Here is a 17,550-nt window from a genome sequence, read left to right as displayed (position 1 = left end):
CCTTTGGCAGTGGGGCCTGAGGTAACTCTGCCCCAACCTGGACAAGTCTTTTGTCTCTTCCCCTCGGCACCTCTCATGTGGAGCATTTGGTGCAGGCCTTATTTCAGGCCTGTGGAGTGTCCTTCAACCCCACAGGAGAGGGGCGGGTAGTCTCAGTCCATGTATATGACCCAGGGCCAGGGAGATACCTTGCCATGGCTCCTTCTCAGGGCTGTAGAGGTGTTGGTAAAGCCCTGGAGGATTGGAGACACTGCTCCTTCCTGCAGGCTGGGGCCACGGTCTTTCCTTCTCTGCTTTTCCAGATGCAGAGAAGCACTGTCTCCTAGTCCGGGGGAGTCTTTCCTCCAGCTGCCAAAACCTAGGCCCTGTCTACACTTACCTGTGAGATTCGGCGGCAGTCGACGGGAGTTACCCAAAGTACACAAAAACTTGCGTAACTCCTGTCGACTGCTGGGCTTCCCTTCTGCGTTCCGTCTGCACTGCGCTGTGCTACTTGTGTAGTTGGTCTAAGTATGTCGATTTCTGGATCGACTGAGCGGGTCTGCACTGACCACTCAGTCGATCCAGAGAAATCGATCTGACGGCAGCAAATTTGCCGCCATCAGTGTAGCCACAGCCCTGCTGACAGCTCCTTTCTCTCCTTCTCCTTTGTTTCCCCCATGCCCTTTAGGGAAGGCAGGGTTTAAGTACACCTGGAGTAGCCCTTTAGTAGGTCCAGGTGTCGCTAACTGACCTGAAGTAACCTCTCCTCTGCCTGCAGGGAAAAGGGTCTTTAGCATTCTAGGGCTCACATACCGGCCCTGATATACCCTTTTGTAGCCATCTGGCCTGACTTTACCACACTTGTTACTTATGGAATTTGTAAATTGCATCTGTTTTCACTGATAAAATATTTTCAGATGGACTTTTCCATCAAATGGAGCATCCAAGAGGGCAGGCACAAGTTCATGCTTGGTGCAGTGCATCTTAGTGATATTCTAGAAGCCACAACGCATGAGCAATAGCATGAACAGCTTAGCTATCATTGACAGTATATGGAGAAACAAAAATTTAAATTTTTATTTTCTACTTTCCCCTAAATTAGTTTGTTTAAAAATGTCCACTAGAATTACAGATGTTTGAGATGGGAAAGACCTTTCAAACTTGGCCCACTCCCCCTGCCAATGCAGGACTGTGCTCTGCAGTAGGTTTTCAATTTTTTTTTCCCAGTCAAGTGGTAAATGTCCAAGTGATGGGGCTATATACTTTCTTAGGCAGACTATGCCATGTTACACAGCAAAAAGGATGTACTAACATTCACAACAAAACATGAGACAAAGAGTTTTACCAAGGCTCTCGAGTTTTTACATACGATTTCACTAGCTTGTGTACTTAGTGCTCGCAGAAGATAGAATCATGACTGCACGGTTTATATTATTTTAATTTTAAGTGGAGGGGTTTAATATTATGTAGACCAAAAGAGGGCACTCCTTCTCTGAGAGCCAAAGCTCTCCTCTGATTATTTCCCACTTTTATTCTAGGACTGATTTTCCCTGTGTTCTGTGTGTCCATCTGCTACCACTGTGGCAATTTACCTGTTCTTGTAAAAATAGGATGCACAGACACCCACCCCAACCTTCAGGATGCACAGACTCTCCCCTACCCATCCATGAACTGGACAGCAGGGGGTTCTGAGAGAGCAGTGAAGCCGGCACTACTGCCCTCAGCATTCAATCATGTCCCTACCTCTGTACCAAGTCAGAGCTTTGTGAGGCTATAAGGGGGAACACACCAATGTTTCTGCACCAAAAAGGTATTTTTTCTAAAGGGAGACTGTTTCACAATTGCAGAAAACTTTCAGATTTCATGTCTGTGGTTTAAGTTTAAGACATCAACAACAGCGATTTTTGAAGAACATTTTTGGATACACATGATGTTAGAGTAACTTCCTAAGCACCTACCAGACTCTGCTCAATGAGTAGACAGAAGAGCACAGCATTTCCCACTTCCCGCAAATTCTGGAAACATACAGTCTTCAGTTCCGCATATTCAACAATGTCCTTCAGCTGATGGTGGAAAAATTCTAGGATACCTGAGATTTATAGATATTTAAAAAAAATAAATAAAAAGAAGGTGAAAACATTTGAGGGGTTGAGGCTAATTATTTCAATAATTACAACATACAAATCTATTAGCTTACTGAAGTCAGCTGACAGAAAATCTGGTTAAGTGGCGAAAATCATATGGACCAGGACTATTTTCCCCCTTTACAAAAGCAGGAGGCAGTGGGGTGAGATGGGGAGAGAAACAAGAGGGAAAAGTTGATGTAGATATCAAATCCCTCACTGGCTCACTGAGGATGAATATAATTGTAGAGCTTAGTACAAAACTTCTTTTCTAGTAGCATCTTTCACACAAATTGTATAGAAACAAACACTGTAGAAGTTGAAGACTGTACATGCTATGAAGTTTCTGAATTCGTCTCTGTACAGTACACAAGATTTAGCAACAGCTCTATTATTGTGAATTAAAATCATGTTACTAAACCTCTGCACATCATAGCAAAATGTTAACCATGCTATTTGGATGGAATTGAGGGATGATGAGTCATATTTTAGGTTAGACCCTGCTTTGAAGGCAACTGAGGGGGTAAGGAATAAGACTCTCCATGCATACTCTGAGATCCCAGTGATCTGCACTGAGTAACTAGTTAGACAATGGAGTGGGTACCCACTGCGCACCCTGCAAGGAATAGAATTTATGCTTTATCAAATGATTTCCTCTTTATGTACATGAATGGGGAATTCAGCATCAAGTCCAGATAAAATAAATGCAAATATAAAATTAACAATCTTTTAAGGATCAGAATATGGCCAGCCTAACATTGCTGATTTCCACATCTAGTTGACATCACTGAGTAGTCATTCACATGATCTGTTTTTAATAACAATTCAGTGTGTGTCAATCTTGCATGTTGACAGACATACAGTCACTGCCCCAAAGAGCATAAAATCTACCTCAGACAAGACAGACAAAAAAGACAAGAATTAAAATAAAGAGATCATCAGTTGTTTTATTATGCTAATGAATCCCACAAGTTCTAATTATTTAAAATTGAGACTGAAGTTGTACAAGAGGGCAGAACTAAATCATTGCACTAGTGGACATCAACACTGAAAACAAGGCGAATGAATGGGCTTTCAGGAGGAGAGAGTGAGGACAGTCATGCAGTGGAAGAGGGTGTAAGAATTAGAGGAAGTATAGTGTGAAAAACAGCAGGAAGAAGATAAAATAAGGTGAGATGAGTGGGTGGGAAAGGAGAAGATCCAGGTGAGCTATAAATCGAGGCAGCTGGAAGAGGTAACTGCATAGATGTAATATACTTAGACTTCTGTAAGGCATTTGACTTAGTACCACATGGCATTCGGATTTAAAAATTAGCATCCACAGCACCAACAAAGCATACTTTAAATACTTAAAACTTGGCTAACTGATAGGCCTCAAAAAGTAGTTGTCAATGGGGAATCATCATTGAATGGGGGGTTTCTAGTGGGGTCCATCAGGGATTGTTCTAGGCCCAACGCTACTTAACAGTTTTATATATGATCTGGAAATAGATATAAAATCACTGCTGATAAAATCTGTGGATGAGACAGATTAACAGAGTGGTAAATAATGATGAGGACAGGGCAGTCATACAGTGTGTTCTGGATCACTTGGTCAGCTGGGCCTAGTCACACAAAATGCATTTTAGTACAGCAAAATGCAAGCCATGTCTATAGAAGGTGTGGGGTGGGGATGACACACAGGACTGTAACCTGGAAGGCAGTGACCCTGAAAAGGATTTGGGATCATAGTGGTCAAACAACTCAAGATGAGCTCCCAATGCAACGCACCTTGTATCTAATCTGAATATGTCTGACTAACTTCCAGCCATCGGTTCTTGTTATGCCTTTTTCTGCTAGGTTAAAGAGCCCTTTAGTACCTGGTATTTTCTCCCCACCAAGGTATTTATACACCATTATTCAGTTACTTTGTTCTTCTTTTGATACGGTTTATATTTTGTTTAATAAAATAAAATACTGTCTATTACATATCCACACAAAGTAATAGAGCTCCTTGCACCCAGTCTCTGGGGGAAAAAAATCTTTCTTTGCATAGCCCCAGTCTCCATAAAGGATAATCTCGTAAAGGAGTGTGTGTTATAACAGTGCCTTCCTTTATAAACAAACAATTAGCTGGGTCTCATTTCACATGCTGCTATCCTTCACCTGCACTTGAAGTTATGGCTTAAGAGCTGCATGGTACCTACTGTGATTTATTCCAGTAAACAACCTACAAGCAGCACATGAGACACTAACAAGGTTATGCTGAAAATATTTCTAGTGTTCAGTTTTACATGATGCTCAATAATAAATCCCTCAAAGCTTATTAGGTTGTTTTGCAAAACAATGAGCTTGTTCTTAATCCATGCTCTGGATCTACAATTAGAGTCCCCATGTGTCCCTGAACACCAGGAACGTCCTGCTTTCAAGGCCTGTCCCAGTCGGTTTTACAAAATAATGTTTTGTCCCAGATTTTTTTGTTTTTGTTTTTTTTATCATACATTCCTGCACACTCTTGCAACCTGAGGCAGTGAAACCGTCAGCAGGATGGTTGAGGGCAAGAACTGCCTCCAACTCTCTTGTCTCTCTCACCACTGTCCCTGCCATGGGACTTCCCAGAGAAACTGCCACACACACCCCTGAGGTAGCCCTCCCCAGCACTGAGTCAGACTCATCCTGCCTCTGGCATGGTGGAGCAATTTACATCCTTGATTGATTCAAATTAGGTTGAGGCTTTGTAAAACTAATGTTAATATTTGTGCTACTGCAATTTTGGATTAAAGCTTACTATGAATTAAGTTATAAATGCTAGAAGATGGGTGCGGATGGTTATTAAATGGCAATATCGGTAGGGTCATACTGATTTTCCCAATCACCCCCTCACACGGAGGGTGAGCAAATTCCCCATACACCTCTAAGTGTGTAAGTCAGATGCTATGGAACCACTACACAACAATGGTACAAACAGCAATGTCTGCTTGAGTTCAGAGCAGAAAATATCTTCAAGCCTTGGCCAGTGCCTCAGTGACACCAACCTTTATCTACATCTGACCAAATCATAAGAAATACAGAAGTTGTTTTTGTAAAAGATTAAGCCATTAATACACAACAAAAAAAGGGCAGGAAACCCTTCTAGGAGCCTTTAAAAAAACTCAAACCACTAAAGAGTCCTAGTAGTGATAGCCTCATTTCTTTTTCTGCAGCATCCCCTCTTCCCACTAGTTAATTTGTGAACAAAAATGCAATAGGCACACTTGTAAGTTATTGAATCATCTGAATATGTACAGTATCTCCCAGATAAATAAAGTTTTTTTTCAAGGCTAACACTCATTTTAATTAAATCCTTTCATTTGTACAAAGGTGGGTGTAATTAGGAACATATTCAAAGTTATTCATACATATAACCTCTGCATCTGTCTTGCACCGTTCTCATTAGAAACAAAGGACGTTTGATATAAAATGTATTTAGTAAATGCAGAGGATTAACAAAGGATTAGGCCCCATCTCTGCTTCCTAAATCCCATCTCAAAAGAGCTCACATGGCAGATGTCACATTTCAATGATGTGGTCTGGCTTTCCAAATTAATTAGCAGACAGATTAAGTCAACATAGGCAATTTAAAACTGGTTGGGTTTCTCCACTTAGGTTACCTTTCCTTTTCTATTAAACTAATCCAGGTTTGTAGCTAAAAGCTCTGGTCAACCATGTCCAAAAGGTCTAAAAGGCATTAGAATACAAATTAACTACCTATAGTATGTTTAAACTGTGTAGACTAATGACACATTTGTTCTTTCAAAGAATTAATCTGGGCTCTATGATTTTCTGCACAGTGCTTATTGAGTTTTTTATTATGAAATTAAATCTCTGCTAATGTGCATTATAAAATGCCTCCTAAGAAGCATGGTGCTATGGCATAAGCTTTAATTTTATGTTCTCTCATAGAACTTTTAATACAAACTATAACCCTGACCGTTCAAAGAAATACATACATACTTAACTTTATGCACTGGGAGCATTCCCACTGACTTCACCTGGATTACTCTCAGTGCATAAGATAAGCACACGTATTTGTTTCTGAATGACCAGGGCCTACATGCATTACACCCATGGCTCCCTTGGTTATTGTATTCACTGAACAAAAAATGTTATTGTTTTTCATATCTAGCAGATGACTTATTGTCTAGCCAATGCCATTTTGTTTCGCATCTGATGCAAATGCTGTTTCAATTTCTGCCTTGTTTTCTGACAGCGAATTAGAATAATATTTTCCCCACTCTGTAAGTATAGAGATTTGAAGGCCATCTCCAAGGCAATCAGTTTTCAGATGACCTCAGTGAAATTATTTCGTTTTCCCTCCTGCAATGAAATCTCAAGTTCAGAATACTAAACACTTGAAAGAAAATAAAGTTTCATTTGGGTAAAAGTAAACTACTATCAGACCTTTTGAAGCAGCCTTCCCTTCCTTCTCCCTATCTCCTCAATAGTCCGCCACCTTCTCCTACCAACCTTTGATATACATCCCCTCCCCAATACACTCATACAAGTACCCTGTGAACTCCTCCCTCTCTCCAAATTCCCTCCCCAAAAAGAGAGTCGGCAGAGTAACTTATAACATACTTCTTTCCAGTCTCACCCCAACAGACTTCCAGTGAGCCTCCTCCTCACCCACTTCCCTATAGATGAGCCCTTGTTCTCAGAACCCCCAGTTTGATAAAAAAAAAGAAAAAAACAAAGAACCAGCTGCAGTCAAAGCCCTTCTGCTGTGTCCTGGAATTCCAGTTTTTGTGCACTCAGGGCACTTTCCTTCAAGAGGCAACTCCCCAAATTGCTATGGGAGAGATTTCAGCTAGGGTGCCACATTTCCACATATTTTAGCACAGGAGCAGTTAACAAGGCAGACCATGGCCCAAATCCAGATTGCCAAACACTTTTGAACGCACCCCTAAATCTTTTTTTTTTTTTTTAATCTTTTTTTATTATTATTATTTTTTTGGAGTCTGGACCTTGACCACACCTTGACCAAGAAATTTGGACCTTGACAAAAAATAATTGACTATGCATGTTTTAAAGGATAGAAAAATTGTTTCAGTGTGGTTCTGGGGACTCTTTTGGTTCATAATTTGTCCTAAACCAGTTTTATCATAGAATCATAGACTATTAGAGTTGGAAGGGACCTCAGGAGGTCATCTAGTTCAACCCCCTGCTGAAAGCAGGACTAACCTCAGCTATATCATCCCAGTCAGGGCTTTGTCAAGCCGCAGCTTAAAAACGTCTAAAGATGGAGATTCCCCCACCTCCCTAGGTAACCCATTCCAGTGCTTCACCACCCTCCTAGTGAAAAACTTTTTCCTAATATCCAACCTAGACCTCCCCAACTGCAACTTGAGACCGTTGCTCCTTGTTCTGTCATCTGCCACCACCGAGAACAGCCTACCCCCATCCTCCCTGGAACCCCCTTTCAGGTAGTTAAAGGCTACTATCAAATCTCCCCTCATTCTTCTCTTTTGCAGACTAAACAAGCCCAGTTTCCTTAGCCTCTCCTCATAAGTCCTGTGCTCCAGCCCCCTAATCATTTTTGTTGTCCTCTGCTGTACTCTCTCCAACTTGTCTACATCCTTTTCGTAGTGGGGGGCCCAAAACTGGACACACTACTCCAAATGCGGCCTCACCAATGCCGAATAGAGGGGAATAATCACTTCCCGCATCCTGCTAGCAATGCCCCTCCTAATGCAGCCCAATATGCTATTAGCCTTCTTGACAACCAGGGCACACTGCTGATTCATATCCAGCTTTTTATCCACTGTTACCCCCAGGTCCTTTTCTGCAGAACTGCTGCCCAGCTTGTCGGTCCCCAGTATATAGCTGTGCATGGGATTCTTCCGTCCTAAGTGGAGGACTCTGCACTTTTCTTTGTTGAACCTCATTAGATTTCTTTTGGCCCAATCCTCCAGTTTGTTTAGGTCCTTCTATATCCTATCCCTACCTTCCAGGATATCTACCACTCCCCCAGCTTAGTGTCATCCGCAAACTTGTTGAGGGTGCAATCTACCCCATCTTCCAGATCATTAATGAAGAAGTTGAACAAAACCGGCCCCAGGACCGACCCCTGGGGAACTCCGCTTGTGACCGGTTGCCAGCTAGACATGGAGCCATTGATCACTACTCGTTGAGCCCTATGCTTTAGCCAGTTCTCTATCCATTTTATAGTCCATTCATCCAACCCATACTTCTTTAACTTGCTGAGAAGAATACTGTGAGAGACAGTATCAAAAGCTTTGCTAAAGTCAAGGTATATCACATCCACCGCCTTCCCTACATCCACAGAGCCAGTCACCTCATCATAGAAAGCAATCAGGTTGGTCAGGCATGACTTTCCCTTGGTGAATCCGTGTTGACTGTTCCTGATCACCTTCCTCTCTTCCAAGTGCCTTAAAATGGATTTCTTAAGGACCTGCTCCATGATTTTTCCAGGGATTGAAGTGAGGCTGACCGGTCTGTAGTTCCCTGGATCCTCTTTCCTCGCTTTTTTGAAGATGGGCACTATATTTGCTTTTTTTCACTCCTCAGGGACCTCCACGTTGCCACGAGCTTTCAAAGATAATAGCCAATGGCTCTGAAATCACCTCAGCCAATTCCCTCAGCACCCTCGGGTGCACTGCATCCAGCCCCATGGACTTGTGTATGTCCAATCCTTCTAAATAGTCTTGGACCTGTTCCTTTAGCACTGCGGGATGTTCACCTCCTTCCCATTCTGTGCCACCCAGTACAGTAGTCTGGGAGCTGATCTTGTCTGTGAAGACAGAGGCAAAAAAAGCACTGAGTACCTCAGCTTTCTCCACATCCTCTGTCACTAGGTTGCCTCCCTCATTCTCTAAGGGGCCCACACTTTCCCTTATCTTCCTCTTGATGGCAACATACCTGTAGAAACCCTTCTTGTTCCCCTTCACATCCTTTGCTAGCTGCAACTCCAATTGTGCTTTGGCCTTCCTGATTTCATTCCTGCATGTTCAAGCAGTGTTTTTATAATCCTCCCTAGTCATCTGACCAAGCTTCCACTTCTTGTAAGCTTCTTTTTTTGTGTTTAAGTACGCCAAATACTTCTTTGTTAAGCCAAGCTGGACGCCTACCATATTTGCTATTCTTTCTGCACATCGGGATGGTTTGCTCCTGTGCCCTCAATAAGGTTTCTTTAAAATACAGCCAGCTCTCTTGGATTCCTTTCCCCCTCATATTAGCCTCCCAGGGAATCCTGCCCATCAGTTCCCTGAGGGAGTCAAAGTCCGCTTTTCTGAAGTCCATGGTCCGTATCCTACTGTTCTCCTTTCTTCCTTTTGTCAGGATCCTGAACTCGACCATCTCATGGTCACTGCTGCCTAGGTTGCCACCCACTTCTATTTCTCCTACCAAATCTTTCCTGTTTGTGAGCAGCAGGTCAAGAGAAGCACGGCCCCTAGTTGGTTGCTCCAGCACTTGCACCAGGAAATTGTCTGCGACACTCTCCAAAAACTTCCTGGATTGTTTGTGCTCTGCTGTATTGCTCTTCCAGCACACGTCAGAGTGATTGAAGTCCCTCATGAGAATCAGGTCCTGTGAACTGGAAACTTTCCCTAGTTGAGTAAAGAAAGCCTCATCTACCTCATTCTCCTGGTCTGGTGGTCTATAACAGACACCCACCACGACATCACCCTTATTGTTCTTGCTTCTAAGCTTAACCCAGACACACTCAACTGAGTTATCTCCAGTTTCATACTGGAGCTCAGAGCAATCATAGTGCTCTCTTACATACAGTGCAACTCCTCCACCCCTTCACCCCTGCCTGTCCTTCCTGAACAGTTTATACCCATCCATGACAGTGCTCCAGTCGTGTGAGTTACTCCACCACGTCTCAGTTATTCCAATCATGTCGTAGTTTCTTGACTGTGCAAGGACTTCCAGTTCCTCCTGCTTGTTTCCCAGGCTTTTTGCATTTGTGTACAGCTCTTGAGATAAGTAGCCGATTGGCCTACTTTCACAGTATGAATCGGGAGGCCTCCCCTGCTGCACCCTCCTCCTTCTGCTTCCTTGTGGTGTCCCTCTTCCCCACTTACCTTCGGGCTTAGGTCTCCATCCCCCGTCGAACCTAGTTTAAAGCCCTCCTCACTAGGTTAGCCAGCCTGTCTACGAAGATACTCTTCCCTGTCTTCGTTAGGTGAATCCCATCTCTTTCTAGTAATCCTTCTTCCTGGAACAACATTCCATGATTGAAGAATCCAAAGCCCTCTCTTCGACACCACTGTGTACCACGCATTTACTTCCGCAATGCGACGGTCCCTACCTGGGCCTTTTCCCTGAACAGGGAGGATGGATGAGAACACCACTTGCGCTTCAAACTCCTTTATCTCTTTTCCCAGAGCCACATAGTCCGCAGTGATCCGCTCAAGATCATTCTTGGCAGTGTCATTGGTGCCCATATGGAGAAGTAGGAAGGGGTAGCGGTCTGAGGACTTGATAAGTTTTGGCAGTCTCTCCGTCACATCCCTAATCCTAGCTCCAGGCAAGCAGCACAATTCTCTAGTTTCCCGGTCCGGATGGCAGATGGATGACTCCGTCTCCCTTAGGAGGGAGTCCCCAACCACCATCACCCTTCTCTTCCTCTTGGGAATGGTGGTCGTGGAACCCCCGTCCCTAGGACAATGCATCCCTTGCCTTTGGATCAAACGGGTCTCCTTCTGATCCATTCCCTCCGAAGGGTCCTCCAAATCGTTCTCCGCCGTAGTACTTGTGCAGAGAGGATGAAAACGATTCCTTACTTCTATCTGCATGGTGGGCACATAGGTTCTCTTTCTTCGGGAGGTCACATGCTCCCAATTTTCTTCCCCGTTCTTCAGTTGCCTCCCTGACCCTATTTTCATGAATACTTTCAAACTTTAGCCACAAAATTTGACATACCTTAAAAAAAAGTTTATTCCAGTGCAGCCCTCAGATAGCAATTTAATTTATTTAGTTAAAAAAAATCTATCCCCTCTCTGTTTATATTTTGGTAGGCTGAGTCTTTTTTTTTTCTTTTTTAAAATCTTCCCCTCTGCACGCTCTCCAGCAGTAGCATACATCTAATCCTACTACCACAACAGTGCTGACATAGGCAAGTTTTTTTTGATTCCCAAGGACATTTTGGTACGGCAGGAACTAAATACCTTTGATGATCAAAACCAACTGTAGTCATATTCAAACACTAGAAGAAATTAGTAATAGAAAAGTAAAAAAAATATGGAACAATTATATTTCTAAGATGATTTAAAGAGATAAATAAAATAAGCTTAAACATTTACAGGACAGTGTTCCTTTAAGAACCTGAGAGCTACTGCAATGTCTTTCTCCCTCACTCCCCTCACCCCAAAAGTCCTTTAGTTTAGTAGAGTCATACAAATATTTATCTAAAATACAGGATGAGTAAGTTGCACACCACTTAAAAATGGTTTCTATGGAGAATGATGGCTATTCATATGTACATGAGAACTGGGAAATAGATTCTGAATTGATACATGTACAGTACATTAAGTCAGCCCAGATCCTTATACATTAAAGCTGTGGATCAGAGTAGCAGCTTTGGTCTTTGTGGCTAGGCAGCTGAGAGAGTGACAGTAATGTATGAATGAGTTTGTACCAGAGAACTAAAATAGCAGCTGAATATCTTCAGTGGTGCCCCTGCTTACTGCTAGTACAGTTGCCCATTTGTTTAAGGTACTCCTGCTGAGACCTGCAGGAGGTGGAGAAGTGGACCGCATATATAAGTCATGACCTATAACTTCCCTTCACTAATGTGAACCAAGTGGAGAAAAACATGGAAGAAACTGGTGTGGGGAAGAAAGGTGCCACAGAAGGGAGAGGACAAAGCAGTGATGGCATGGCATGCTCTGGTCCCTCTCCTCTCTGTCTGCGGGGTTAGGGCAGTGCAGGCCAGAGGGAGGAAGAAGGGAAGTTTTACAGGTTGGCTACTGTTTGCAATATTTTCTCCCCACAGACAATAACACTGGCTTCTCCTTGACGCACTAAGCTTTTTAACCCGCACAGCAGGGAGGGTTGGGGCAGCAGGCAACAGAGATCATGGAAGTATGGTTCCAGAGGAAGCAACACTGCTACTGAGGGGAGTGTCACACAGGGAGTAATGTGGAGGTTCTGAGTCTCCAAACAGGTTTTCTATTCAGTTTCCTATACCACACCCATCCCCTGTCATTTCTGAGCACTGTCCCGTAGTGCACCAAGTGACACGATTAGCATCTGCTATGGGAGGTTTCTCCTTCTCCCCCTTCCACAGGGAAGATTACATGTTATTTTTTCTAAACGTGTGCTATGCCATGGTTTTTTATTAGCGAAGACCAGGCTGTAAAAAGGTACTGCACTTGGAAAGGAAAGAAAGAAGGTGACTGTCTCCTACAGAAATTAGCTTTACCCTTTCTGTAGGAAAAGTCCTCTGAAGAGTCATGAGAGGATTTCTCCAAGGATCCCAGGCCATTTCTTCCCTGCTGCTCATTCCTCAGGGCAGGAGGGACCCCATCCCGAAAAAGAATCTTCTCAAGGAATCTCACCATGGTGAAATTCAGCTTCCTAATCCTGATGCAGGCTTTCCTCACATAGGGGCCTATATAGCTCTATGTATGATAGCATCTATTGCTTATTCATAGTCCAGAAACAAAGGACATCTAAACACATCACATTTTTATAATGGTTAATTGATGCGACTCCTCCACGTCTACACTCCAGAGAGAAACACAAGGAGGAACACTTAGCAAATCCTTGATTTTGTTCAGCCTTTGCAATGAGAGTCAAATATGCTGTGGGGAGCAAAATCATCCTCATTCCAGTTTAATCAATCTACATAACATAGGGAAAATAAAAGGATGCTCAAAAGGTGGGTGGCAAATATAAGAAATAATTTGCGTTGTTAGAAGTTTTGAAAGAGGGATGTTTGGGGGTAGGAAAGCAATTTCAAAACTGGAATCAACAGTATGATAAACAGTAATTAGCAATTAATTCCCTCTTTTGTGGCATCCAGCTTCCAGAGTAGCTGCTTCTCCTACAACTATTGTGACTCATTAAATGGATAGGACGCCCCCAACAGACCTTAAACTTAATTGGTCTGGCAGAACTATATCCCAGTTTGCACTCAGTACTCTTTCGATGACTGTCTAATATCTTACATCTGACAAGGACGAGAAATGAGCAGGAAACTTTTCCAGAGAACTAGATGACAGAAATTTAAACAGAACTGGTATCTGAGATTGCCTGGAATGGAACCCTATGACAGTATGAAAGAAGGTAGCAATAGAAAATTTGGAAACCACAATTCCTGTTCAGCCCCACACCCATTGCCCAATGGCTCTTTGAGAGTAAACCATCTACAATGAGATGCACACGCATGAATTGTTAATAAAAATATACTGGAAGCCAGGAATTATTGTCCTCTTATTAATGCTACAAAGGCAAACCAACCTGGAGAGCCGTATTCATGTCTAGGTAATCTACAGATTTTCGGCATCACTTCCATCAAGGTCTTCACATACTGAAGAATTGTGCCCTGCAGCTGAGGGAAGACAAACATGCACAAACATGTTATTGTTGTTGAGCTAACAAAGGTAACATTTGTGCAGTTCATTCTACATACGAACTGAATATGGTCTAAAATCTTGTGTTTCTCTTAACTCTGAATATCCAATAGTCCATTTTATAATCTTTGCACTCCTAAAGAAACAGCTTTCTAAAAGAAATTATTGTAGATGCATCTTCCTCACAGGTTTTTTTTAGGACGTTCAGCAGTTCTAACGACTCTTCAAGTGATGATCAGAGTTACAATTTCACATTTTTTTTTTTTTTACCAAAAAACAAACCCTGAAGAGCAATGGAACTGGTTGACAGTGCAGAGCCCTGATCCTGAAAAAAAACCCTAAACAAACTCCCCACTCTCTAGTGCCGTCAACATCACCACCAATTTGGGGGTTGTTTTGGCATTTTCCTTCCTTTTCCCTTGCCCAACATCTCCAAGGCCATAATCAAATCCTACTGCTTCTTCCGCCTCAACGTATCCAAGATCTATCTTTTCTTTCCATCCCCATAGCCAAATTCTCATTCATGCTCTCACCAAAAGGGATGGGTCCAGGGATTACGGTACCAGTCTAGGACTTGGGAAACTTGGATTCAATTCCCTGCTCTGCCACAGAATTCCTTTGTGACCTTGGGCAAATCACTTAGCCCCTCTGTGCCTCAGCTCCCCCATCTATAAAGTGCAGATAACAGTGCTTCCCTACCTCACAGAGGTTTTGTGAGAATAAATATATTAAAAATTGTGAAACACTGAGATATACTGATGAAAAGTGCTGTATAGGAATGTAAAAGTATTATATCCCACCTTAGTGCAACATTTTCTACTTTGTCCCGTGCCATCTAAAGAAAATGCTGCCACTAACATCATTTTTCTTACCTGATCAAATCATGTCACTTCCCGCTCTTTAAATCTTTCCATCTATTAGTGCATCAAGTTTAAGCTTCTTGTCATCATCTTCAAAAGCCTATCCCACCCTACTTAGAGGTGCAGTAGCTGAGTGGTTAAGGCATTTGCCTACAATCCTGAAAATCATGGGTTTGAACCTCACACAGAAAGGCCACCTCCAGTTCACTCAGCTGCAAAATGGGCCACTGAACCATCAGATTAGGCAGTTAATGTGATGCTGGCCCCCTCATTTCCTTGTGTACCATTGGCTATGAAACTGACATGCCTTAACTGCGTCAACTCAATAAGCCATTGGCACAAGGGAACTTTAAGCCTGCTTATCCTTCCACAGTGAAAACTAGCATTGTCCCAAGACCCTCTGTTCCACCTGTTTCCAGCCTTGTCTGCCTGCTTATGAACTTCTCACACATTTCTTCCATACCTTCTTCCATGTAGCCCCTGATCTGTCTGACCTCACCCGCAGCAACCTGCTCCTCTTCACATTTAAGTCTCTCTTAAAGATCCATCCCTAGCATGCTGCATTCAGTGATTCAAGCTGACTTGTCAAAAAACCGTTTCTTCCTTTTCCCTAACTTGTCTGTCTGCCCTTCAACTGTGAGGCTCTCGAAGCAGGCACCATCCCTGCTTAAATGTCAGTCTCTCTCATGTTGGGGAATTATAATAAATAAATAATAGTAATAAAATGTTAATTTATGAGAACAGACTTAATAATACAGTTATCCACATAAATATCACTAGAAAGGTCAGACTTCACATATTTATCAGTGGAGCAGAAAGGTTGAGAGACCCCAAGTTTGACTTAGTTTTATTTTTCAGTTTAAAAATCCCCCTCATTCACAAACTTCTGTAAACAAAATGCCACAATAACTAAACTGTCATTAAAATTTTTACTCAGGTGGCTCCTCACCACCACTTCTAATGCACTCAAATATCATGGGAAACATTTTAGATAAAAAAATCCTACCAAAGTATTAATCAAATAAATGCAACCATAAACTAACAAGAGCCTTTCTCCTAAAAGTATTTCCTCCATTCCCTTTGTTTGATACCCTACATCAATCCCTTGCCTGCTCTGAATGACAGCAATGAAGTCAATGGATTATTTTAGGATGTAAGCTTGTTGGGGCAGGAGGAGACGACAGAAATACCATGGTGGTAGATGTAGTATGGACAAACAAGAGACACCTGCAAATTCTTGTCTTATGGCCTGTAAAGTGCAATGCACATTTGTACAGACTTTTTTGCTTTATGCTTGTACGTGACTAATAGCAGATAATCCCCTCCCCGTTACACAAAGGGCCATCTATAAAGCTAAAGAAGAAGGCTGTGTGGATAAACTTCTTTGACATATGGTCTGAACACTAGTCTAAGCAAACTAGACACTGTGCAATGCTAGATCAGTCTTAAAGATTAAACCTTCCTTGTTATCTAATACATGGTCAGCTGGCAATAACAATATTCATGAAAACCCTGAAGAAAGGGAAGGCAGAAAAAACATTCCAGCTATCACTGAAATATGCGAAGAAATTTAGTAATCAGAACACAACTAAGTTGGAGTGAATTTAGCTGAACAGCTGTACTTTTGTTTTTCATACACTATTGTCCAGGCCCTACCAACATTCTCTCTCCACACATGACTATCTAAAAACACTCCTCCCAAAGACAGAAGCTGAGATATTTGAAGTAGTCCACAGGATTTTAGAAATACAACGTCTATTAATTTCAGTGAAAGATCTAGGAAAGTTAGACACATACCTTCCATTGAAACTAATGCCCTAGACTGCATGGGTAGTGTCAATGAGAGCTATTTCTCCACAAGAATTTCTAATTTCCCCAAAACAAAATGTTGCGGTATGCCTATAGTTGACATTAAAGCAATTTTACTTCATGTTCTGAATCAAGAACCTAACAACAGGAACAGGCTCTCATATTTCTGTATTTTAAAAAATAATTTCAGATATTGAAGTATTTTCTGATTTTGGGGGGTTTTTTTAAGCTAAATTTTCGCTTTGGTTTTAAAGAGCTGTATTTTTTCTCCCAGGTTTTAGCACAGATATGAGGCACATTGCGTAAGAGTAGTATAAAATTATTGTTTTGAAACTGAACACTTGTAACACGTCTTAATATTTGAAGAAAACAAAAGTCCACTGTATCATCATAAAACAAAAATAAGAAAAACAGACAAAAATCTTTACAATTACGAGGTAAAAATTATATATGGCACACACTGAAGATGACTGCCTTGGTATTCTAGGAAAAAAACAAACCAATAGGCCCATTTCAGAAAAATGAAATATCAGTGGCTCCGCTCACATTTTAGGAAGCCCCTAACTGCCGAAAGTTGTTACTTCTCCATCCCTGTTGTCATAAGAGGGTTATCCCAGATCAATCAAACAGAATGTGTCTAAAAAGCTATTAGGCTTCCTTCTGCAACCTGTCTTGTTTGAAATATCTAGAGAATTAGCTTCAAAATTTACTCCCAAATCCTTCACACATGACAGAAGCAGAGATATTTTAAATATCTATGTTTGTTTGCTTGTATGCTAGCAGCAATGACCAACAGCAAGTCTAATCTATCCTCTGCCAAGAGCTATTCATAAACAATTTTAGCAGTTTGGAAGTAACTTTAAAAGTGATTTTTCCTAGTGGGGAATGACTCTGCCAGAGATAATCATATGGCCCTAATCACCTTAGTATTGGAGTGGCACACAATCTTTAATGTGTTTATCCCCAGAACACATTTTGAGGAACTTGGAAGAGAGGAAGGTGATCAGGAACAGTCAGCATGGATTCACCAAGGGCAAGTCATGCCTGACCAACCTGATTGCCTTCTGTGATGAGGTGACTGGCTCTGTGGATGTGGGGAAAGCGGTGGATGTGATATATCTTGACTTTAGCAAAGCTTTTGATATAGTCTCCCACAGTATTCTTATCACCAAGTTAAAGTAGTATGGGTTGGATGAATGGACTATAAGGTAGATA

At 42.0% G+C, this 17,550-nt stretch overlaps 1 protein-coding gene across 2 annotated transcripts in view; it reads right to left on the bottom strand.

Annotated features, from left to right (window-relative positions):
• Nucleotides 1-17,550, bottom strand: part of CYFIP1 (cytoplasmic FMR1 interacting protein 1) — a 110,549-nt gene that overhangs the window by 11,580 nt on the left and 81,419 nt on the right. For both annotated transcript variants that reach the window (XM_067559965.1, XM_067559964.1), the window contains exons 25-26: nucleotides 13,554-13,644; nucleotides 1,941-2,071 (exon numbers count right to left, since the gene is read on the bottom strand). In XM_067559965.1, the coding sequence (XP_067416066.1) occupies nucleotides 1,941-2,071; nucleotides 13,554-13,644 (222 nt within the window). The remainder of the gene's footprint in view (nucleotides 1-1,940; nucleotides 2,072-13,553; nucleotides 13,645-17,550) is intronic.

The sequence above is a fragment of the Emydura macquarii genome, unplaced genomic scaffold, assembly GCF_026122565.2.
Source record: "Emydura macquarii macquarii isolate MOO-44397 ecotype Brisbane River unplaced genomic scaffold, CSIRO-AGI_Emac_v2 contig_2207, whole genome shotgun sequence".
Classification (NCBI taxonomy): Eukaryota; Metazoa; Chordata; order Testudines; family Chelidae; genus Emydura; species Emydura macquarii.
This window is presented reverse-complemented; position numbering and strand designations above follow the sequence as displayed.